The following is a 25,216-nucleotide window of genomic DNA, read 5'->3' on the forward strand; positions in this document are numbered from 1 at the left end:
AGAAAGATGTCAGCACAACCTTTACAGGTGGGAGGGGCCAGGACAGCACCTTCCCCCCTCCCCCTGAGTGCTGTATTCAGTGTAAGGCATGCAGCTGCTGTAACAGGCCTAAACAGGGCTTTCTTCCCAAATTCATCAAACTGTTCTTGGCTAGGAAAGGTCCATACAAGTAACAGCTTCACGGTGGAAGACTTCTCATCAGGAAGTAGGAGTCTGTGCTACAGATTGAGATGTCACCAGATGGGTAATCCTGTCCCCTCAAGCTCTGCTGGCCCATGCCCACACAGTTGCAGTGAGTCCAGTTTTGGAAGAGGCCCTCATCTCCCTGGGTGTGTGACAATGTCTTCAGTTCCCATACACATGGTTTGGGTGTCTCAGCAGCAGAGCAGTGCCTTCCCTTAAGAGCAAGAGGCACAGCAGCAGAGGGAGACAAAGGGAAGGTCTGACTCCTACTATAACTGCACCAGTGCCACCAGTAACTGATCAGAGGAGTTCCTTACACTTTGGATCAGTAGGAAGTATTACAGACAGACATTCTGGAAAAAGATTCCTTTGTAGCTACCACGCATGACTGGTTTGCTGTGGAAAAACAGGTGACCTAAAATCAGAAAGAACCATTTTCTGCCTGGTCCCTTACTGCTGGCTGCTATACTTGAGGTATCTGAAATTTGAGACACCCTTTTAAAGCTTAATTTTTCCTGCTGCCTCAGTTCTGCTCAGATTTGTAGTGTGTGGTGTCTTTTTCAGGTAGTTTTTTTCCAAACTTGTCTTTGTCCCTCCCTCAAACACTTTAAGACATGTTCAGAAGGTGAAAAGTACACAGCTTTCTTAAATTCAGACTGATCAAAACCCATCTTGTTTTTGCAAATGGGTGCAGAAAGCACAGAAGACCTGTGACATGGTCAGCTGCATCACCCACCAACCTTCAGCACCGGTGAAAGAAGCCAGGAACAGCAGTTCTGGTGCTGGAGCACTGAAGGTAAGAACCCTGAGCCTTCAGAACCATCTGCTACCACTGCACATCATGGGAACTGCAGCTGCAGCCCTTGCTGGTGGCAGCAAGAAGAAACTGAGCAAGTACTTCACAGGTATTTCTTCACAGTGCCTAAATAATTGTTTTTTATTGTAGCTACTTTCTCTTCATCCTTTGTCAACCAAAACGTTTTTCAGCAATCGGACAAAACCCATACAATAAAAACGGACAAAACCCAGCTTCAAACAGCTTTTCATACACTTCTTATGCATCTTCAACAGGGATTCTGAATTTATACTGCCAACTAAAAGAGAAAGATGGCTGCAAAATATCCATCCCTAATAAAAGCATTATGAAACCCAGATTTCATTCCCATATTCTATAGAACTCCTCCCTCTCTCCCAAGTGCCTCAAGATAAAAAACAACTCCCCAAATCAACAGCCTTTGACAAACTACTTGCTCCATCACCTCTTGGAGCATTACTAGACATTTTTAGGTTAGACTGTACAACAGTTTCTAAATAGCATCTCTATCATTTGGACATTTGTTCAAAACACCTTTTATCCCCGCCTGGAGCAGCTCCAGCATTTCCCATTGGCAGGTGCTGTACAGAGCTTGTCGCACACACACTGTGCTGCCACACGTCCTGCACCACAGTGACTGCGAGGGGCAGCCATGGAGATGAAACCTGGCACTCCAGCATAAGGAAACACGAGCATCCCTTTCCTTATGCATCATCCAGGGTTATGCACAGTGACTAAAATTTCAGCTACACAAAGTCCCAAGTGTTGGCAGTGACGTACCTGATTCTCAGCCAGTGCTTTTCATGCATCTCAGGTGTTCACACTTAGCAAAGTGAGGTATCTAACATATTTCAGAGAGGTGGAGGTATAAAGTCTGTTCAAAACCCAAATTTGTTAAGATTTCATCAATACTGTGCAAAAACATAAGCAACTATTCTAAATCAAAACAGAAATGAGTATTCCTATGTCATGCTGCTGTTCTAGTTTTATATAGCTTAATGTGACATTCCGCAAAAATTGTGTCCTTTGTTACTCATTTGGCATCTCTTAAATATGAAAGATTTAAAACTTTAAGAACCAAAAATTAAAAACTGGTTAACTGAACTTTATATTAAAAAAATCACAGTTCTTAAAAGGATACTTCATACAGCTGCACCATTTTGATGGCAAGCAGTCAAAATCATCAAGAATTTATGCACAATAGTTTTGCTAATAATATAGGCACATAGTGGCATGTAAACTACACATGACAACTAGAACAGCAAAGGCACGATCTGGTTTGGTTCTTCCTACCTTTCAAGATGTTGGTTAATTTACAAAGAAAAATATTCTATACTCCATGCAGAAGTATTACATTTATATTTTACAGCATGGGACCATTACAAAACTGCTGTCATCTGATAAAATGGGTCATTTAAATAAAACAATAATATAATAATAATAATAAAATAAAAAGATAGCAGCTTTTTGCACTGAGGAACTGAATTTCTGAAGTAAAGGACAACATGTGTTCTGTCATCTGTCAGGCTGAGCACATCTGAAATTCTCTGTGTATCTTCTTGTCTACAAAAAGCAGTGCCTGGACACTGAAGGTAGCCACAAGTTTTCTGGTTTGCTATTTTCAGCTTGTGGTTGTTGTTCCCGATGTCAACTAAGACCTGAAAAGTTAAGATGTCTGTAAAACTACCAGTTGCTTCTCTAATACCAAAGCAGGTTTAAGCAGAGATTTAACTGGGAACCTGACTGTGACCCTTCTGTGAATGGAGCCTGTTCGGGTGTCTGTTCATGCCTGCAGACTGAACTCTGTTAGTTCAAAGGGAATCACTCTAAGCATAACTGGTGTCTCATTGAGAGACAGGAACAGGAGCAGTTTTAAAACAGAACACAGCCCTCAGCAACTTAAAAGTTAAACCTAATACAGTCATTTTAAAGTGTAATTTCTGCACATGGCTCCAATAATATGACAGTTCTGCATTTCACATAGAAACGTTAGAGTAAGTAGAAAACTTTAGCTTACAAATGAAGATCTTTAAAAAAGACATTTCATGTAATTACCTTAAATAGTTCTTATATGCACCATTCCACATTGTGGAAAAGCGGAAATGTGCAGTCTGGACTCCACGAGTTAAAGAAAAACAGAGTTATATGTATTGGCACAAATACTTACATCTACATCTGTACAAAGTAAAAAAAGCTGACAACCCTGTCCCACCAGTGCAGCGTATTCAACTGCTCTCCAACACACACTCGCTGTGACTGCCAACAAGCGGGCGAGCTGGGAACTGAGTCTTCAGAGTGTGGTGCCAAAAAGTTCCAAACTGCTTTGTCAGTCTCTGAAGAGAGGAATCAGAAGTATATCCAAAAAAGTGTCAGTCCACTCGGCATGCTCAGAGGTCACTGCACTGCACCCTGTAAGCTCCTATGAGCAGCTTTACCTGTAAAAGAAAACAAAGGTTTCCATATCAGTGCTGGCCACAGGTGATTACTGTGTTAAGCAGTCCCAACGTGGCACAAGAAAAGGCACACAATTGCTACGGACTAAGAAAGGAAAAAAGAGGAATTACAAAGTCCTTAATAAAATCAGTTTATAGTAGCCCTACTGAGTTATAGATGACTTGTTAAAGGACTCCAGTAGAATACTGCAGCACCAGGTGGTGTTTGAACAAGTTAGCCCCAAATCTGAACCACACAAACATATACTTCCATCTGAATACGCTTTTTTCCACTTAAAAAAGAAATTAAAAGAAAAGTACAATAAAACATTTAAGAGTATAACTTCAGTGCAACTTTTAAATCTAAAGATCTGGAAAATATACTACTATGTCTTTCTAGGATAAAATAAATGCTACCAGAACAGGATTCATCTTGCAACATGTAGTGGGGAATATTGCCCCAAACCACCCGTAAAATGCAACAGACTATTTAAAAGCAGAGTGCATACCCCAGTAAATATTTCCAACACACAAGCAAAAACATCTGTATGCACAAAAAAAAGGTGGCCACTCCATGTGTCTTTCAGTCATCAAATACACAATATAGATGGAGAAGATGTTTAGCTGGAACACTAGTTTATCCTAGTGTATGAATTATTCTGACAGCAACATAAAAATGTTTAATTATAACAGAACTAACACATGGCAATGTTCCCAAGTTCTGACTATGTCACAGGATGTAACTGTAACTGATAAACTGGGATGAGGAGACAGAGGAAAATCTTTACGTTTTGCATTTGCAATATACAGCTAGAAGCATTCAGACCATGGAAGAGTACAACAAATGAACACACACATTTAATTTTGAGAACATTTTGTACCTTGGCAGTAGGAGATTCTGCCAACCGTATGAAAAGCTTGTTAAGGCCTGCAGTAGGGCTGAAGGAATAAATAAAGTGACTATCCTACAAGGAAAAAGAAAATGGACAAAGTTAATGGTAGGTTATGGCTGAAAGAGCTGTGTAAGAGGACTAACAATATAACATTTTCACTATGCTTTTTTTGAAAGAACATTGTGTATGAACCTTTGATGCAACAACTGAGAAAGCAAGAGGACTTCAACATTGTGCAGAGTGATGCATTTAATGGATTAAAGAAAACAAACTAGAAATTAATTATAAGAACTTTGAGGTAGGTTGTTAAGAAAATATTTAAGAATTTACTTGGGTCAAAAATATGAGAGGCTTCTCAAAAATTAGAGATGAAGCCTCAGCTGCAGAATCACAGAAGGTTGGAGGCTGGAGAAGATCTCTCCAGGGCATCTAATCCAACCCCCTGCTCAAGCAGGGCCACCAAGAATCAGGTTCTCCAGCACTGTGTCCCTAACTTTTAAGTCATAAATTTTTATGGAACTTAGTACAACCAAACTTTATAGTTCTCTCCATATCCAAAGAAAATTAAGGTTCATTTTAGAAAAACATCATCATTATAAAAAGTATGTTTCATCTCAAATACAAATTACGGCACTGAGATATCCCAGGCTGCTCTATAAAGACTTTATGAAGTAGTTTTACAGTCAAGTGGCTATATGAAAAGATTTACCAAAAATACAGGGAGCTGGAATTTGTCATTTAAAACCACAGCTTGTACACTGCATGGTCCACAGAGCCGAGCAACAACATCTTTACCGATGAAATTTGAATGGAAAATAAAGAGAAGAATTCCAGATCCTGAAAGGGAAGACAATTCAGTTACATGAATTTGAAGTTAGATCCATTATCTAGAACTGTGTACACTGGACCTTTGAAGACAGGTGCAAATACATATAAATAAAAACCATTATATGGTGTGTGTATATATATATAAAAACAAACCAACATGCAAAAATCCCATTTCCCAAACCAGTGGATCCAGAAAACAACTGGCTTGGTCACCAAGTTAAGGACTTCTCACAGCAGAAAAAAATTTATATGGCTAATAGAAAGGAATGTAAAATGGAAACAGCAATCCTCAGCACAGATCACTTCTCTGGTTTCAGGTTTACCCAAAGAGTGTTACAGAATTTAGTGTGGTTTGGGTCTACTCAAGAGAACAGACAACTGAGCCTAGACATTATGGATATTTATGAACCGCACTGGAATTCAATAATCAGCAACTTTAACTACCCACAGATGTTTCATTTTAATACACCAACTTACATTAAGTTTCTTAATTCTAAAAGATGGGATATCTGTAGTAAGAACTGGAAGACTTACCCAACAACTCTGAAAACTGAGCAGACATACCCACTTTCAATCTCAGTTTAAATGGATTCTAATAGTCACACTGATTTATCACTTTAAGAAAAGTCAGTATCAGTAGCTATTTCCCTGATATACTCATAAAAAATTACTCAGATAAGCCAAGCAGCAGAGAATAGCGTCTGAATTCCTGGAAGAATAATGAAACATTCCCAAATACCTTCGGAATTTGATTTCCATCTTTTTCAAAGGGTTTGTAGGCAAAACAAAGTTGACTGCAGCTGCTTCCTTTTCCTAGTATTTCTAGACTGCAATTGTCTCAGGGCACTGCTGGGAATACATTCCAAGCCTTCAGCACATGACCTACTGTCCATGAAACAAAAGGATCCACTACAAGATCTTCTCTGGTAATCTAGTAAGCCTAGATCTTCCTGAACCATTAATTCTAAGGTAAAGGTAAACCACTCCTTTCCTATAATGCCTGTCACTGAGCTAATGTAACCCATGAACAGAAAGAAGTTGACACTCTGCACGTGGCAATTAAAAAGTCTCAAAAAAATAATACACACAAACCCTACCCATAATACATCAAAATATAATTTCTCTCCCTATGTTCCATAATCAGAGCATTCTTAATGTGTTGTACTGCAAAATCATACAAAAATAATTTTGCATAGAGATAATTTAAGACATGCTTTAAACATTTTTTTTTACCTTTTTTAAACAAACAAAACCCCCACCACAACAACAAACCCCTCCCTACCTTCTGGAACATTTTGTGGAGGTTTATAGTTAAAATCCAATGAAAAGTCTGGCCCTTCGCAGAGACAATGACACGCAATTGGGAACACTGGCTCCAGCAAAGCAAGGCGAGTTTCAAAATAATTCCTGATGGTATCTTCTGCTACTTTTGAAAGCCTGAAAGACCAAACAAGTGAGGCCTGTGCTTCACACAGTGAATTATTTTACCAGACACAAGCTTGGTGAGAGCCTTCCTCACTGGTATTTATGCATAGATGAACCAATACTTTGTTAATAAAATATTTTCTCAGCAATCTGTTTGTGCAATTCAACTACTGGGTCCCAAAAAAAAAAAAAAAGTTAATACAAATGCACTGCAGTAGATCAAAAAAAAAAGGATCTTACTAGCCACATATTTTGAAGGCTTTATATACAGAAAGATATCCCACAGACATCAATGTATACCTGGTGGCTAAACAGACATCCCCACTTTCCCAGCCTGACTGAATTATCAGTCTGCCTGCAAGTAAAAATAAAGTACATCCCTGTGTAATTTTACTGACAATACTACTAGAAAAATGCAGTTCCAAATTGAACTCTGTGAATAAAACATTGCAAAGGTAGCCATTCTACCACTAAAAGGCAGGCAAAGTGGAGGTTTTGTTTGTTTTTTTGGGAGGTTAGGAGTGGCAGCCCAGCCTTCAAAGAGAGACCACATAACTGAGTGGTGCCTAGCACCTTTGCAGGCAGATTGCTCAGTAATCCCCTTCAGAAAGCTGCTTGGTCAGAAATGGGTGTTAAGTGCTTTAGCACAGCAGAGGTCCCGCCTCTGGCAGCTCTGTGGCTTTCCAGTTATTATTCAGAACACATTTCCCCATCCTGCTAACTGAGACTATCATCTGCAGAATCTAAAACTTCAGTGTTTCACTGGAACAAAACCACAAGAACTACCATGCCTAAGCAAGCCCCAAAGCCCATGTAGCCTATTTTCCAGATGCTTGACAAAGCCATATTAAATATGAGAAATTAAACAGTAGTTCTTTTTTGGTACACTGTCCTATTTTCTAGCAATCTGATTAAGAGCCATCCAAAACTAGAAACTGCAGCCAAATCCCATCTCCTTAGATCTACTTAATCCCTTCTAAAATCCCATGTATTTGTGACCACAGAATTCTGCAACAATGAGATCCATGGTTCAGTTTTGCTGTGCAAAAATATTCTCCCAATTCAAACCTCTCACTAGATCATTTAGTAGGATGGCCTGCAGAACCTGTCTCATGGCTTTGGGTTATTTTCTGTTGTTATTTTCTGATTTTACATTTTGACCTTTTAATAATTTTATTTTCAGCTTCACTACTACTATACTGTTCTCCTTTCTGACTGACAAAAATCACTGAACTGGTATTTTCAGGTAGTGAGTCTAAAGGCTTCCCAAATTATCAAGAGCTGTGTTACTCCCTGTACAGTTCACATCGGCACAGTGACACCCCCAGACATCACTTTGCAATCATCAATATTTAATTTGCTACTTCACTGGCAAAACTTCATGGTCAAGATCTTCCAAAACTCATTATTTAGATTAGCCAAAACTGAAGGTGGCAGATGTCAAAGAGGAAACAAACTGGAAAGGCATCAAATAGTAAGACTGCTGGTTATAATTTTCTGCCCATATACATTTTCCTTGACTTAAACCAGAATTATGACATGCCTAGCACTGCAAACTTCAGCAGAACAAACTTCCAAGTACATTTTACTCACGTTTCCAAGTGGCTCCTGAGCTGCTCATACACCAGTACATTATTGCACTGTTTAGCAAAATGCATGGCGCTGTTCTGATGCTTGGACAAAATGTTGCAGTCTGCTCCACTTTCAATCATGAGCCGCACTATATCAGAGTTCCCTCTTTTACAAGCCTGGGTGGGAAGGGAGAAGATGGAAGGACAGAAAACAATGAGAAACCCATCAGAACAGAGCATGACAGTAAGCAGAACTGCACAAGTGAATTAAAATCCAAAATTAGTTACAACTCAGAACTTTAATTATTTGGTCTGTGAATGGTAACACAGCTTGCAACTCAGGAACACACTCCATAAATATTTTATCTTTATCCGGGCAATACTACAGACCCAATCCTACAGAAGCAGCAACAGTCAGGATTACCAAGCAGACATAATTAGAAAAGCAAAAACAGAGAAAGCAAATCCCAGAAGTTCTGTGAAAACATCTGATCTGCTGGAGTTCAGTAACTGCAAATTTTCTTGCAATTGTTTACCTGAGTAAATATGTTTCTGTAGAACTATTTATTGAAGTAAATTTTTCAAGTGCCTGTTTTTCTATGCGTCTCAGTTTAAAATGGTACTTTGGGTATGCAGTAAATTTACAAAATTTGTCTCAGACTGGTATGTAGCTATGTCAGAAAGCCACTGTTATCCTCAGCACAAATGTTCAAGGCTGTTCACTATTACTTATAGCAAGAATTTCAGGGCATATCAACCATAAACTTAACAAAAGCACAGGAAAATCTAAAAAAAGTTTTACTTTGAAGAAAGCAAACACATGCTCTTGGTCACTTGTTTTCAAACACTTCACTCAGATAAATTAGGAAAAGACACAAGAGATACAACATTTTTATCACTGTAAAACCTTTCAGAAGACAGCTTCTGAAACTTCTCTCTGCTCTGAACTTGGATCTGTGTGTCCAATTCATCATCTTCCATAAAGAGAACAACCCACCTGCCTTCCTCAAACCAAAAAACCCAGAAACATCTCACACCACCTGACAGAAAGGAATTGAGTGCTAAGATCTTTCTTCTCTCCTAGAAAAAGTATGATCAAACTCCTGAGGTTAAACAAGAGTGACTTATCAAATCAGTAACTGCTAATTGCTAACTGGTTTGTACAGCTGTGCATCAAAGACTAATAAAAACTTTAAAAAAGGTCAAGACTGAGGTTCATGGAAGTAGCCAAATTTTGAAGAGATTTTGGATTGAAGTGGCTGAGCAAACCACAAGTGAGTTGTTGTCTTCAGAGAAAATGCAAAATCCCCACTTGTTAAGCCTCACAGAGTGCAGAACAGAAACAATACCACATTGTCTGGGCAGGAAAGCTTCTGTAACCTCTTTGGCAAACAAACTACACAAACAGCCCACACATAAATACAGCAACTTCATCCAAAGGGGAACTTTGGTGAAATTCATCCACATTAAAAAAAAAAAAAACCATATAAAAAGCACAGACTTCTTTAAGAGTATTAGAATTTTCCCATTACAAAAAAAAAATGTTTAAAAAAATCAAGATTTCCTTTGTGACTGAGGGAATAATGGTGCAGAAGAGGCACTGGGAATGAGACTGTAAATTGGATATTTTATTTCTGGCCTTCAATAAAGCAGCAAGTGCCAATCACAGCAGCACCCAAGTGAAAGATTTTCCTTTCTGGATTTTTTCTCTTCCTGCTGACAATCTGATTATCTCAGCTGGAAGACCACATCTGCATTTCTTTGAACCAAACAACAGAAGAGGATGATGAGCCTCATTTAGTGCTGCATGCTGAAGGCATCCATGTTTCTTGTTTGGATATTACAGTACATTAAAGAAAGGGATTAGAACTCTGCTTAGACTAACTATGAATGCTATTTTTATTTCAAATATGGGATGTGTTCCTGAAATGAATTCTACAAATAGGTTTTTATGTTTTACTAGCTTGACAAAACTATTCCTATTATATCATCTAAGGACAAACACAGAATTTACCTTCATTAAGGCAGTCTCACCACTGCTCTGCTGCATGTTCACATATGCTCCAGCTTCCAGAAGAATAGCTACTGTTGTCAGAAAATTCTAGGGGAAAAAACCAAATCAAACCCACAACACAAGTAAGTAAAAAATATTCTGGTTTTGTTTCAGAATATAAAATGACATTTACTTAAAATTCATCCATAGAATTCAAAACATGAGTCATGGCACAATAATTAACACTGTTCTCTCCCATGGCTAATAAAGAGCATTTCAGACTTAGGCAAGTGGATAGTCTTAATTATTTACAGTTCCTACTTTTTTTTTTTTTTTCCTACATCCTGCAATAATAAACATCACAGGAAGGAAGCAGTGTATTTGCATCTGCCACCAAACTGGAATGAGGCTCCCTGCTGGCTTTCTATCTACTGTACATGGGAAAGCACACGGACCCACCTGGACAGAAGAGTGCACCCATGAAACCCTGACTTGCTCTAACTTGCTGCTTTAGCTGGTCTTAGTTTGGGAAGAGCTTGCCACTGTGTCCATAGCCCAATTGCTTTAAAATACCAAATCCTGTTTAATCGGAGATTTTTTTTAAGTGTCTCCAGTTTGGATCCTGTGTAGCCAGATATCATAACAAGCAATTCTACCACAAGAACGTCAACTCTCAGACAAAAAAATTCAGAGATACCCTCTGCCTCCACTTTTCCTCCTATGATATTCTCTGCTCAGGGCAGGGTTTGTGATCAGAACTTATTTATACTACAATAACCACAGCTGCTGAAATTATTATTAGTCACCCTGCTGTATCTCGCTAACTACTTTTGAGGCATCATTCAAAGATAAAAAATTGTGTACCACCTTTAAACCTAAGTTAAAGAGCTCAGAACCAGAAACAGAACAATAACCAAGCCAACCTTTTCAGCTGCATGTATCAATGCAGTTGTTCCATTTTTCTGTCTACCATTAACTTTAGCTCCTTTCCTGATCAGCACCCGCAGGAGGTCGTCGTGCCCTCCAGCAGCAGCAAGCATTACCAAGGTCATTCCACTTGGGTCCTGGAAAAAAAATCATTGCCATTACAGAAAAATAACAATTAAAAAAAAAAAAAAAAAACCAACCCAAAAACCTTCAAGATAAATCGAAGCTGCAAGACAAAAATTTCAAGTGCATCAACATGTTTCACAAAGATTTCCCTCCCTGGCAGAAGAATTCACACATACATGGCTGCCAGATACCAGCAAACTATCACCTCCCACTTCTCTGGTCCGCAGGTCTCACACTCTGAGCTCCATAATCTGCAAAATCCACAACATTCTGAGGATCAGAACAAGAAGCAGAAAAACCAGAATGAACCAGGAAGAAAGGCTGTAAGGTATTTGAGGGTGGGGAAGACAGCAAGACTGTCAGCACCCATGGAGAAAAACCACTATGGCTCAAGTCAGCTGCTCCCACAACACTGCTTTTTGATTTTATCAGAGTGTAAGTACAAGGACACTACAACCAGCCAGTCTCCTCATTCATTCCTGCACTTTTCACCAAAACTTACAACTCACAGAACACATGCTGGCCTCAGTAGTTCAGTTCTCATCTTCCCCATGACACCTCAGAAATCTTAGGATAATGTGGAGATCTCAAAATGCTACATTACAAAACTATACAAGATCACCAGTAAAAATATCAATACTGGAGATTTTAAAACTCAAAAATGGAACTACAATCCTATTCAACAAGACGACAGATCCTTGAAAGTAAACCCAGTAAGAACACAGCTGATGACAAACTGGCAGGAAACTAATTACAAAGTGAAGTGGTTCCAGTGTGTCAAACAACTTCCAGGTTTTTGGGGCTTTTCAGAGTTTTGTTTCCCATGTACAATGTTTTACACAGTTCAGTCACTTGTACTGATGGTTATTGTTCCTAATAGCATGCAAAGTTCCACATGCAGTCAGTTCAATATACTGGGCAAGTTGGCTTGAAAGCTACTGAGATGGTTCTATCAAACTTCATTTTTTCTTGGAAGAAATGGATAACAAATACTGAAACTTCCAAGCCTGTACTCCTTTTTGACACCCTGTGCTTTTTTTACTTAGGTGAGATGGAAATCTGCTACAACATAGGAGGGGGAAGCTTCTCAAACAAATCAAAATTTGTATTCTTCCCTGCTACTGTCTTCCAATACTTCTACTACACAAAAATTACCTCTTGATCCAAATTATATTCCTCATTTGAAGAAAGCGCCATTTTCACTGTCATGTAGTCTCCACTTTTAACAGCATCTCTCAGGAGAGCTAGAAAATAAATTCAATGTTGTTATAGGATATTTCCCTTTGAAATGTCAGCTAAGAAATACCCCTTCTTGCCAGAAAATACTCACCACTGGATATTGGTTCTGTTGACACATGATTCTCATCTTCTCCATCAAGATGCTTCTGGAATTCTTCTAGTGTCAGCCATTCTAACTGCATGTCCATACCCAAACTCAGGACTTGCTGCTTGCCATCTATCATGTGTTTAATTTTGTGGAAGGAAAAAAAAAAGTAAAATAAGTAACAAATTGTAAATTTTCAAGCTAATGAATGTTTGCCCTTGCTTCAATGATCATCAGCTTAACAAACGACTACTGCTACTTTTCATTCAAATAAACCTTGGCAGTCAGCATGGAATGGCTCTCAGCAGCAAAGGCTACATTACAAACAAACATAAAAAGCTTTTACTTGAAATAAACTAATTTGTTGTAATAAATAAGACTGAAGTGATTAGGGAAAGGTGAACACTCCGTCACTGTAGCAGCAGAAGCACTGGAAACACACTGAAAAGGTATCAGTGAGTTTCAAAAGAAAACTTCATTTCAGGCCCCTGCAGAGACAAGAACTAGAGCACTAGAGATGCAAGCAGGAATGCAGAAAATCTCAGCTACCAGTGTTCTCCATTGGACACACATCCACTACTTCTCTATCACCTTCTGCAGCAATGCAAGTCCATCTCTTTGCTTCATCTCTTATATTTCTCCTTTCCTTGTACACCTTGCTCTTTTAATTCTCATATACATTTCTATCCTAGCAAAGATTCTTCTCTTTTGCAGTTATTCTCATAATATTCACTTCTTTTTCTTCTGAAGCTACATTAAACAACTAAAATGCACTTTTGATGACCTTAAAGCCTAGAATATTAAGACAGTTACCAGGAGTGACTACTTGAGCCAGTAAAGACTGTTACATAACAAAATTTAAGTACATGACCAGCACCAATTTAGAAAAGATCTGCTCTTTTTCTGTAAAGCATTCGAGCACAGGAGCAAGTTTAACATCAGACAAAAGTCAGGGAGAGCCAGTCCACCTCCACCTACCCTGCCAGCTCTGAGTTCTGACTGCTTTCAACATGGTACCATCTTCCTTTTAAGAAATGCAGTTTAGAATTGTGCATAAATTACTACTTCTGAAGTATGGCTCAGTATCTGTGATGATGAGACAAAGGACAAATGCTGCACAGAAACAATCATTAATCATTCTGCTTCTTACTACTTTTCTTAAGCACTGTGAGCATCTATGCTACTTTCAGAAAAAAGTGCTTCTCCAGTGAAGGAATTTATCCTGAAAAAAGTAATCCAGAGCTGTTCTGAGATGAAGAGCAATAATACTAATAATCCATTATACTATTAGGAATAAGAACAGAACCTAGACATTCTTTGTTGTGTATCTAATCATCCAGGGTTGTATAACACAACTTGTCTCTGTGGCTAAAGCAGGAGGCAAGATATTTGTCTGACGGGACCCCCTACTAATTTTTCTAACTATAAAAAGTATATGTGCATAATATCATGAGAACACTTCTGAAAACAGCCAATAGTTGGATGAATTCCTCTAAAAAAAGTTACTATTACGTGCCAGAGAAGCACAGTTGTCAATCTTATATTAAAAAGAGCAAAATCTTGACTTGTCTAAAAACTGTCAGACTTCCATATAGTTCTGTGCTTCATACATGAAGCATACATTAACATTCTCATGAAGCATGGATTAGCAAAGCCATAAACCACAAGACTTTTGCTTCCTAAAACAAACATAGAATTCCTTACTTCTTCTTGTGTGCGTGTGTGTGTGTGTGTTACTTGTAGAAATACCTGCCCTTGTAGAAATACAAAGAGAATGCCCTGAAGGGTCAGTCATTCCCTTTCTCTGTTTCAAGAAGTTAGCACTTACTTTTTATGACCTTCTGTTCTTTTCTGGTTTTTTCTTCTTTTTCAGGCTCCTTTTTTTGAGATTTTTCTTTAATTTCAGTTTTCTTTATTTCTTTTTCCTAAAATTGAAAACATAGATCAAATTTTAGTGGAGAAAAAAACAGAAAATAAACTCCTTTCACCACTCCAACAATAACGTATATTTACAATTAATACTACTGAAACCTATATGCAACAGATTTTTAGACATTCCTAAGAATTAAACAGGTGAGTCAGGAGTTAAGTCTGTGGAGGCTTCTTCCCTAACAGTGGAGGTGTTATTTCCCGAACATAGTAACTTCAATTCATGATTTTACTGCATCCCAGCCATCCAAGTTGCCTTATGGAAGAGCTGCAGATAGGACAAACCAGCCTTCTGAAGGAAATTCAAAATTAGGAACTTTTTATTTGTTCCAAATTGATTAAGCCTGAACAGAATGTAATTATTTCAGAGTATTTAACAATTTTGTAGCACCATATTTGAAGCATTATGATATCACTGAGTTGAACTTCAACTGAGAAAACTTGACAGCTGGACACAAAAGGTTCCAAGCTTTGCAATTTACACAGACAGTGTTATGGCAACAGTTATTTGTGAAAAACAGACACTCAGCAAAATCCACCCAAATTCATGATATCCCTGCAGAAGTCCGAGCTTAGCAGTATCTAATATCACAGAAAAAACTTATTGTAGATGTAGATATATAATCATATTTGCCAAAATGGAATGAAGCTTTCTTTACCAAAGTTTGCCTTTCTCCTCCTGTAATCCTCTCTCTCCACTCACCAAATTAACTGCAGAGAGTTGGACAAGGATCTTTGGCATGGCCTTGTATCAGTCTCTGACACTAACCTGGCACAGGGAGTAGCACTGTCTTTCTGAAAAACTGTCCCAAAATAAGTGCTCACAAAAATTTATATATATGCTACCATGTGACAGAGCAAAAACCTTAATTAAACCAGATTAATTTGGTGTGTCATTATGTATTAGCAGAGCTGAGAGATTTAATTGCTTTCCTCATCACGCCCCTTCCCTCCACAAACCTTGGCTTTTGATCACTGACGTGATTAATGCCAGCACAGGCAGCTGTTCATCCTGCCAGATGTTTGGTATTTAAGAGGAAATCCATAATTTACTAAAGGGAGTACCAGATACGTGCTACAGTGGGGCTGTTAAACTCAGTAACCCTGAATTCTGTGCCAGATTTCTAATGCTGATCAGATGCAGAACATACCCATTTTTTTTGGAGGCAAATGAAATGGAAGGAATGGGTCAGCATGCAAACTGACCCCAATCAGAAAATACTGTGTTGTCAATAAATTGACATGGCTGGTGCTCCATAAGCAGAGTTACTTAAGGAAAGGCAGGTACCTAAATACACATGATGACTTTCTCTGAAAAGTATCATCTGTTTGGGCCAACAATTCAGTGAACAGAAGAACCTCTGCAGAACTCTCCACCAAACCCACCAATGCAAGTCCACAGCTGCTCCAGAGAATAACCAACCAGTTACAGGAAACACTGGTTAAGCCTTCTACACTCAAAAGAAGCAAGGAGCAGAACACCTTCCATACTTTGCTGGTACCTCAAAGCATGACAAAAGCATAGAGACAACTCACTGAGGATGCTGACTGAAGAGCCACAAGCAAACCACTGTCCTCTGCTGCTCATTTATTCATGGTCAAGGTGACAGGATTTTTATACTACTGGTAAATAGAACAGAATTCCAAAGATCTTTTCTATTCTTGTCTCTCTCACACAAACACTATAGCCTTGAACTACAAGTAAAATATTTGGGTAATAAAGGACCATACCACTTCAACTAATTAAACAGCCTTCTGAAATTGGCCTATGCCTCGTAATTCCTTCTTTTCCAGAACTTCCAGCACTAAGATTCTGCAAACATACTCTGCTGTGTAGCTTTACTCTGAGATTATGCCACATAATTCTCTATCCCCAGAATATGGGGGATGGAGAGTAGGTCACCCTTATTTAAGGTGACCTACTCCATACACAGAACAATCACAATCTTCTGCTTAACCTGCAGAAGAAACTTTCCACCATGGAATTATGGTCACAGAAGTGGGATATAGTCCAGTAAGTATCAATGTGTTTTGGCTGCAATTCTGTAAAATCAGAACATGGCTGCTCTGAGCAGACAATGTTTTATGAACTGCAAACTGTATCAGAACAGGCTGAAGCAGATGAAAGAAATTATATTCCCAGAAACATTACAAAAAATATTTTTGTCATAATTTTCTTCTTTTGCCTTTACTATACTGCTTTTCTTAAAGCACTGCTGTATTAAATAAGGAAAAATAAATATCCTGGTATTTGCTTGGCTCATTTCTTACAATAGGTACAGCATTTCTATTTCTATTTAATATGAAACCATGTCAGGAAACTAAGCATTTGCTGTAAGCACTGCAGGAATTCTAACAAGACAAGCCTGCTACACAATTATCTGGGAGACCTGGGATTCAGAAGTGATTTCAGCATTCCAGTTCTCAGGTAGGTGCCACCACATGTAAGCCCTGATGGAATGGCCAGTGTCTGAGAGAGCAAGTGTTGCTCAACCCTGTTCTGCCTTACTACACAAGCAGAAAAAAGTCAGATGAGGAAACTCTTGAAGGTGGGCATAAACAAAGCTAAAAACAATAGCATGCCTTGCAAGAACAGGAAATGTCATTCTAAGAAGACATAGTAAAAGGGATAAATTTATCCTTTCACATTTGTGCTGTCCTCTCCTAAAGCATTCCCCCCCTTTAGAGTGTTCAGAATCCAGAAATTTCCCAGTCTGTTATACATTGTGCAGTGCGTGTTTCTTTAACTTCATGCAGCTCAGTACCTTTCCAATTTGTACTTTTCTCTTTGCCATCATGAACAGTCATGGTGTGAGGTATCTGTACGTTGAAGATGAGTGATTTTACCCCCAGCCCAACCCTGCTTACCTCCCCGGGGGAATCCATGGGCTTGCACACCCTTTCATCAGCGCTCAATTTCAAACCCTTCTGCACTGGTGAAGGAGCAGGTGACACTTTCTCCAACTCTCCTGGTACTTTTTCTTGACCTGTTTGCTTTTTGTGCATGCTCTTCTTCTCTATATGAGTATCCTCAATTTCTACTCTTCCAACTTCTTCTCTACAGTCTTCTGCTTTCTGAATTTTTTTCTTCTTTCTTTTAGCCCTAGTATCAATACCATCATCTTCATTACTTGTTGATCCATCAAGACATTTATCAGTAATGGCATCTTTTTCATCAATTTCTTGTTCCAATCTCTCTTCTTCACTTATTATCTTTTGTTTCTCATCTTTATTTTCAGAATTTATGTCTGAATTTTCATTATCAGTTCCTTGAGAAATTGAATCATCCACAGTGCTTGAGTCCAACTGAACATCTCCATGCCTCTCCTTCTGTGATTTTTTATTTTCTTTAGAATCTTCTTTAGATTTTACTTTTAAATCTTCTCCCTTCTTTTTCTTGATTTCTTTAGTATCTTCTTTCCTTTGCTTCTTTGGGTCCTTTGAATCCTCCCTGGTTTCTAAAGTCCTTTTTTTTGGCTTTGAATCTAAAACCAAAGTATCTGAGGAATCTTCACATTCTGTTCTGGGTTTTTCCTTGAGTTTTGCAGACTTAGATTTCTTCTTCTTCAGGTCATCTGAACTTTTATCCTCTCCCTCTTTTGACTTCTTCTTTTTCTTCTTTGGTGAAACATCATCTTTTGTTTCACTTTGCCAGTCGCTGTCAGACTCTGCTTCAAATATATCATCATTTAGAGGTGGTTTCTAAAAGGTAAAGAAAAAAAATTGTAAGCTTTTCCTTCCCCAATAAACTATCACTTTGGTACCAAGTATACAAAAATGTTAGTGATTGTGCTTGGGAAAAAAAAAAATTTAAGCACTTTAATCTTTTGATCCCTGCCAAGATCATTCCTCATTGCCAAACTGCAAAATGTGATAATACAATTCTAGCTTACTTACCTAAATTACATTACTAACTGCTTGGATGAGAATCAATACACAAACAATTCAAGCAAACCAATTACACACCCGACAACCACATTCTAGAACATAACTAAATCTGAGCTATTTTACACCAAAAACAATTGATTTGATTTTGTAGGATTTACCTACAGGTTTCAAAGAAGCAGGGTACCAGATTTCAAAAAGGATCCTTACACTGCTTCTTCAGGCTAACTGAGCTGTTAAAAAGAAGAAAATAAAAAGCTATATTCTGCCCTCTGGCATCTAATCTTTCCGTATTCCTCTCTTACCAAACTTAATGATTCCATAAAACTCACTGATCTCCTGCAGAAAGCAGAAGGATGATTGGAACACTGTGCCCTGCTTCAGTGACAAGACAATATGCATGTGGACAGGGAAACAGGGCTATTTATGTCATCAAAACAAACCTAAAATGACCATACATTACTTACACAGTCCCATTAGAAATTAAATTGAAGTTTAGATGGATTCAGTCTACAAGCAAACTTGTCAACAAAAAAAATCCCTACCAGAGAACAGCAATGATATTAAGTTTCACAAGGAACAAAAGTTTTGGATGAGATTTTTAAATTCCACATTCCAAATGCCTTTCCTTCTTCCCTCCTCTCATTAGTAGAGTTTAAATAGGGATTATGTCTCCAGTGTAACATACTGGAAGTTGAAACACACCTGTATGTCTTTTTTAACAGGTTTAGGCTTATTATCCACAATCTTTTTTCTAAATTCAAGAAGCACTTCTTTGCAATCTTCCAAGTGAGCCTCTGGTTCCCAGGTATCATCATCAGAGGTGTATCCTTTCCACCGGACTTTATAGAGAGTCTTACCCTGTAAGAAAAACCACAACATTTAATACAATATAGCACAGTACTGCATCAGCTAGTCAGTTCTTGAGGATGTCAGTGGATATACAACTCCGTGTATATAAAAATCAGCATTTCTGTAGTTGGAATAGCTTTATCCAAAATACTTCCAGTATCTAACATTTTTTCAGAACCACAACTACAATGTACATATCATAAATTCCCAGTCATTTTATCAAAATGGGTTTTCTGACACTTATGAAACGATTTTTTAAAAAGTTTTAGTTTTTTTTTCCATAAAAATTTCAAGCTTGACAGTCTTCTCTTTGCTGAATAACTTGATATAAACCCTTAAGACTTCTAATGAATTAACACCATTCACCAAATTTCATACTGGAATTTATAATTTATGCTATATTTATAATAAATTTTGTTTTTTATAAACTGAAATGCCAACAATTAAGAAAAAAACCTCACCAATGAAATCAAGTTAAACTTAAGACAAAAATCTGAGTGTGTGCATCTCAGTGGAGTTAGTTACAAAGATTTTGGTAGACTACATACAAGAATTTGAGACCAATTGTTTCAACAGTATTGAACTTTACTGAGGAATAAAATTGCACCTTGGAGTCTCTAGCTGGTTTTTTCTACTAAATTACAAAGTTCTTTACCATTAAAAAAATGATTTTTTGGCAAATGTACTTAGGAAAGCATCTATGGAGAGGCAAAATAGTACCTCTCACTTTCAAACATGGACTGATAATGCTCTGAAACACCTTAGAGTGCTAACCAAGCCTGGAGAAAGAAAGCTTCAAAAATAATTGCCAATTGGTACTTACTGTTAAATGTCTATGATAAATTTTTGCCTGAGCATAATTAACCTGTGACCAAGTGCCTAAACATGCCACTAAACTTCAGCAACCAACTAACCAACTCTGCTTATAATCTTCTGTATTTTGCTTCACAGAAGCAAAATGTCTGCTTCACAGACATCTAAATAAATAAACAGCCTATATTCAAAAACCTTAGTTTAACATTTCTCTTAGAATTTGGCTTAACCCATCTCTCTTGATTTAGGAGTTAAGTTTCCAAAATCATATTCCCCTCTCCTCTTTCTTCTGTTGGGGTTACTTACAAAACAAGCAACCAGTGACTTCCTTGTTACATCACAGAGCGTTAGGTTATAAAAGATCTCCAGAGCTAATAAGTAAAATGTCCTCTCAGAGCAGGACTGCCTACATCAGGCTGCTCAGGTACCTGCCCAGTCAGTGTATCCATGCAGGTTTCCCTGTCTTCCAGCTTGTGTCCTCTGTCTGTCTCATCCCTTCCCTGTGCACCCCCAAGAAACATCTGATTCTGTCCTCTCTACATCCCCCTGTCAGACACAGATATTACTTTGATCTCCGCTGATTCTTCTTCTCTTAAGGCAAAGCAAATCCAGCTCTCAGCTTCCTGTTTTCCTTGCCCTTCTCGCTGGTATGTACACGTCCTTCTGTCCTGGGGAGCTCAGAACCTAACACGGTACTCGGGATGCTCCTCAGCAGTCTGAGAAGAGAGCGGGAAGCATCTCTTGATCTTCTGGCTACACTCTTGGATGCTGCTGGCCTTCTCTGCTGCAAGAACTGCTGACTCATGTTCACCTTACTTGCCTGTGGGGACTCCCAGCTCCTTTCCTGCAAATCCGTGTCCTAGCCAGCTGGACTCTCACCTGCCTGGTGGCACAAGGTTTTACCCTTTCAGATGCAGGACTTCCGCTAGCTCCAGAGTTAGGAACATCCTTGTAACTCAGGTACTAAATAAACTATATGTCTTTGTCTTTTTTTCATTAATTGAGAAAGTTACATGAAGTCTAATGCAAACACAAAACCATCTGGCTGCTGAACGACTCCATCCTGTACATGGAGAGTGACAGAAAAATGCAGCTTGGGATAGTTTTACAAAATTCAGCTTAAGTGAAGGCAGAAGATTGATTCTCACAGAGACACAGTCTCACACTTACCTATCAATACTCTCTCACTCAATATTGTTTTTTTCCCCCTCTGTTATCACTTAGAAAAAACAGAATGCTTCCAAGCATTTTTATACTGCTCTTGCTTCTGTGAGAACTAGTGATGAGCTAGAACCATCTTATATGGAAAAGGGTACCACCATGTCATCAAACAGCAGTTAAAATTTCCCACTTCCACTGGGGAGCACCAGAATTTGCACCAGAGCCTGTTTTAGTATAACTGAGGTGCAGTATGAAAAGCTTTATTGATACACTGAGAGACTACATTTCCAAACTTTCACTGCTTGTCCTCTTAAGTAGGTCACGTTAATGTTTTATTTATCCAACTCCCCAGCCCAATCCCAAGCCAGGAGTGCTGTCTTTCATCCCATCACTACTGCCAGGCCCAGCAACAGCAGTACTGCGTGCGGGAAGAGCATCTCGGCGCAGGGCTCTCCAGCTGTGACACTTCTGTGACACACAGCACCCGAGCCGCCTCACGCCACGCTGCCCCGTGGCCGGCTCCCTCTGCGGTGACACATGGCCCTCCCCAGCCCTGCTGGAAGCCACAGCTGAGTGTGAGCTCCTGCCTCGCCCCGCACTTGTGGAGCCCAGGCACCGCAGCAGAGCAACTGAGAGGGCACCTGGGGCTCAGGGCACAAAGCCACAACCAGCGAGCGCTGGCTACACCCACCCCTGGAGCTCAGACTGCAGAACTCAGGCACACGGAGCTCAGAGCTGCGGAGCGGGCTGCTGGCAGCCGTGGCAAAGAGACACCCTGGACAGCAGGGCCAAGCCCATTTTTAAGAGATGGTACCTGACATATCCCAGTACTCTTTAATGTCTCACCACCACGACCACCTACGGATTCCAGGTTCCATCACTGGGGATGGGTGGGAAGAATTAAAAAAAAAAAAAAAAAAAAGAAAAGGAATCCTCTTGTTTTCCAGCCTGACTTATGTTGACCAACACTTCATACGGGCAAAGCCATAAATACTGCATCACCCTGAAAGCATAAGATAATCTTAAGACGTCGACATATTTCAGCTAAGGTGCAATTTAATAACATAACAAATACTGAAGAAAATGCTGATCTTTCCAGCCTAAGTGTTTCAAGACTCTGATCTTTTACATGGAATTGACAGAATTCTATAATGTCATGTAGCTGACTGAAGCCTAAAATAAAAAACATCAATTAGTTAAAGTAAAAATCTTTCCAGTACAAAATAATTTTAAAAACCTCTGTGTTAATTATTTTTTCTATTTGAGGTTTAGGAAAATTGTTTAAGAACTTCAACCAGTCTAGGTTGTACAAATCAAGGTCTGCTATTTCAGTTTAAACAATGCAAGATGACTATTATGTTTATTATTTTAATTAGAAGAAGACTCTTATTTCAGAAGGTCTTCCCCCGTTTTGTCTGAACATGGTCCCTGGCAACGCACCTTGAAAACACCTCTAAGTGTTCAACCCTGCCCATCCCTGCACTAAAACATTTCCCACCAAAATAGTACCGCAGTTCAACGCCAAGAGCAGTTTAACAATGCAGACAAAAACCAACAACTTACTAAAGACTTATCTTTGGCTGAGGAGACTGAATCCGGAACAAGGCACAAAGAGCCTCCTTGCACAGCGCGGTTCACACTGCAATTTAAGGGGATTCCTATTTTCCCGTGCCCCTCGCCCGCTGTAAGAGACCAGCGCACTCACCCCCTCGTTCTTCACGTCAAGGATCTTCTCCACCTCGAACACGTCCTCCCCGTCCTCCCCCTCCTCCTCGTCCTCCTCGCTCTCGCCGCCGCCAGCCTTCCCGCCGGCTGCTGCCGCAGCGCCCGTCGCTTTGCCCGCCCTGCCGCCGTCTTCCTCCCCGTCCTCCTCATCCTCCGCCGCCGCGGCCGCCGCCGTCTCCTCCTCTCCCTGCGCCCCCTCCAGCCTGGCCGCCGCCGCCGCCTCGGCCCCGCTCCCGGCCGCCGCCGCCATCTTGGGCCGAGTTTCGAACGACAAGGGCGCAGAGCCGCTGCGACATCCGCGGCAGGGCGCGGGGGGCGGGGCAGCGGCCGCCCCAGCCAATGGCCGCGCGCGCAGCCCGTGACGCACGGGGCCGCGTGCCCTCCGCGCGGCCGCCGCTGGGCGGGGCTTGGGAGGCGCCTCAGGGACCGTCCCGGCGCAGCCTCGCCCGTGGACGGGGACAGCTCCGCCCGGGAATGGGGACAGCTCCCGCCGGAACGGCGGGCTCGGAGCCACGGCCGACCTGGCCCTGGGCACCTCCAGGCATGGGGCAGCCACGGCTTCCCTGTGGCCTTGGACGCTTCCACTCGTGGGGCATCCACAGCTTCTCTGAGCAACCCGTGCTAGCGCCTCACCGCCCTCACAGGGAAGAATTCCTTCCTAACATCTAATCTGAATTACTTCTCTGTAGTTTAAAAGCACCCCCCGCTTGCCCTATCGCTATCTGCCCGTCACTCTTCATCTTTTTTGTAATCCCTCTCTAGGTATGGAAGGTGCTGTGAGCTCTCCCGGGAACCTTCTCCAGGCTGAAAATCCCAACCCCCTCAGCCTGTCTTCCTCCATCCCTCAGACCATCCCAGTGTCCCTCTCTACTCGCTCCAGCAGGTCCCTGTCCTCCCTGTGCTGGGACCCCAGAGCTGAAGCAGCCCTGCAGGTGGGGTCTGAGCAGAGCAGAGGGGCAGAATCCCCTCCCTGGCCCTGCTGCCCACCGCTGGGTGCAGCCCAGGACACGTTTGGCTCTCTGGGCTGTGAGAGCACACTGACAGCTCATGGCCAGCCTCTCACCCTCCAGCACCTGCAAATCCTTCTTGGCAGGGCTGCTCTCAGTGTGTTCTTCTCCCATGCTTGGGATCGCCCCAATCCAAATGCAGCATCTTTCACGTGGACTTGTTGGATCAAAGGTATTCTTTGCCCTCAGGTGGATGAGGTTTTGGAGAAATGCACAAGAAAGATGTGCATGGACATCTCAGGACATGGTCCTGTTGTGGCATTGATAGGTTTTCTTACTAAGGAAAAAAATTTTAATTTCATAGTATTTTGCACGTTAAAGTACTTGGCAAGTGCAGCTTTTTTATGTAACATGTAGACGGAAGAAAAAAGTGTTGTAAAATAAAGCAAATAAATCACACCCTATATGCCCATTCCACTGCCTTTTGCTAGAGCCAGTGTTAGTATGTTGGATCTCAGAAAGAGATCCTTAGGGAACACACATCACTGAATCAGAACTCGGGTTTTAGCGTGAATGTGTATCTTCCAAACACACATACCCATGTGGGATGTATGGCTGCAAGAGTGACAGATGTACTGAAGAAAAAAACAATTGTTCCTATTTTTGCCAGCACTTGCTTTCTAAGGTAACTCTAGTAATGGAGCAATTGACCATGCAAAGACTGAAGAGCAGATTTGGAAGATAGTTTATCATTGTCTCTTTTAAGGAGTCCTTCTAGTTTTTAAGAAACCCATACCCAAGCTCTTCTCATAGTGTAGTACAACTATTTCCTTTGTATTTTTAATAAAAAAAGAGCCAGTGTCTTCCACCTTGAGAACAAGGATTCAGAGCACCTTAGAAACGGAAGGACATTGGGATATCCCTCCTGGCAAGGTCCTCTACATAGTCAAGTGTATCTACTCCACCCTTAACCTGTCTGCTTAAATTCTCAGGAAAGCCTCTATGGAAAAGATTCTGCAGTTTTCCTTAGTAACCTCTTAGTTCTGTATAACTGCTGGGGAGCATTCTTCATTTGCAAGGGCAGTATCAGGCATTACCTATGGTACTGTTGAATCCCCTGCTTCTGAATATTTTCAAAGGATGGACAAATAAGTAAGGCCTATGCTCCATACCCACTTGATCCCTCAGTGCAAGCCATTGTGCTGTCTCCAACTACATCAGATCAGATCACAAAGTACCAAAGCATTGTTCTGTGCAGCTCCTTAAATTGGAAGATGTAGTGTGTTCATTACACACATGTGAAAAGCCCATTAAATTAAAATAAATGTTAGTCTGGTTTTGTTATTAGGCTACAGTGTTTGGTCTGGTATAAAATAAAATTAATTAAT

At 40.2% G+C, this 25,216-nt stretch overlaps 1 protein-coding gene across 1 annotated transcript; it reads right to left on the reverse strand.

Annotated features, from left to right (window-relative positions):
• Nucleotides 1–1,091: 1,091 nt before the first annotated feature.
• On the reverse strand, nucleotides 1,092–23,167 carry MPHOSPH8 (M-phase phosphoprotein 8). Its single transcript, XM_041414623.1, has 13 exons — nucleotides 22,862–23,167; nucleotides 19,036–19,191; nucleotides 17,314–18,147; nucleotides 14,345–14,441; nucleotides 12,523–12,648; nucleotides 12,348–12,436; nucleotides 11,063–11,203; nucleotides 10,161–10,247; nucleotides 8,169–8,323; nucleotides 6,433–6,587; nucleotides 5,032–5,159; nucleotides 4,311–4,394; nucleotides 1,092–3,432 (listed from the first exon to the last, which is right to left on the reverse strand). The coding sequence occupies exons 1-13, from the start codon at nucleotides 23,129–23,131 to the stop codon at nucleotides 3,385–3,387; spliced, it is 2,370 nt and encodes a 789-aa protein (XP_041270557.1). The 5' UTR covers nucleotides 23,132–23,167; the 3' UTR covers nucleotides 1,092–3,384.
• Nucleotides 23,168–25,216: the final 2,049 nt, after the last annotated feature.

This window comes from Onychostruthus taczanowskii, unplaced genomic scaffold, assembly GCF_017590055.1.
Source record: "Onychostruthus taczanowskii isolate IOZ18803 unplaced genomic scaffold, ASM1759005v1 scaffold105, whole genome shotgun sequence".
Lineage (NCBI taxonomy): Eukaryota > Metazoa > Chordata > Aves > Passeriformes > Passeridae > Onychostruthus > Onychostruthus taczanowskii.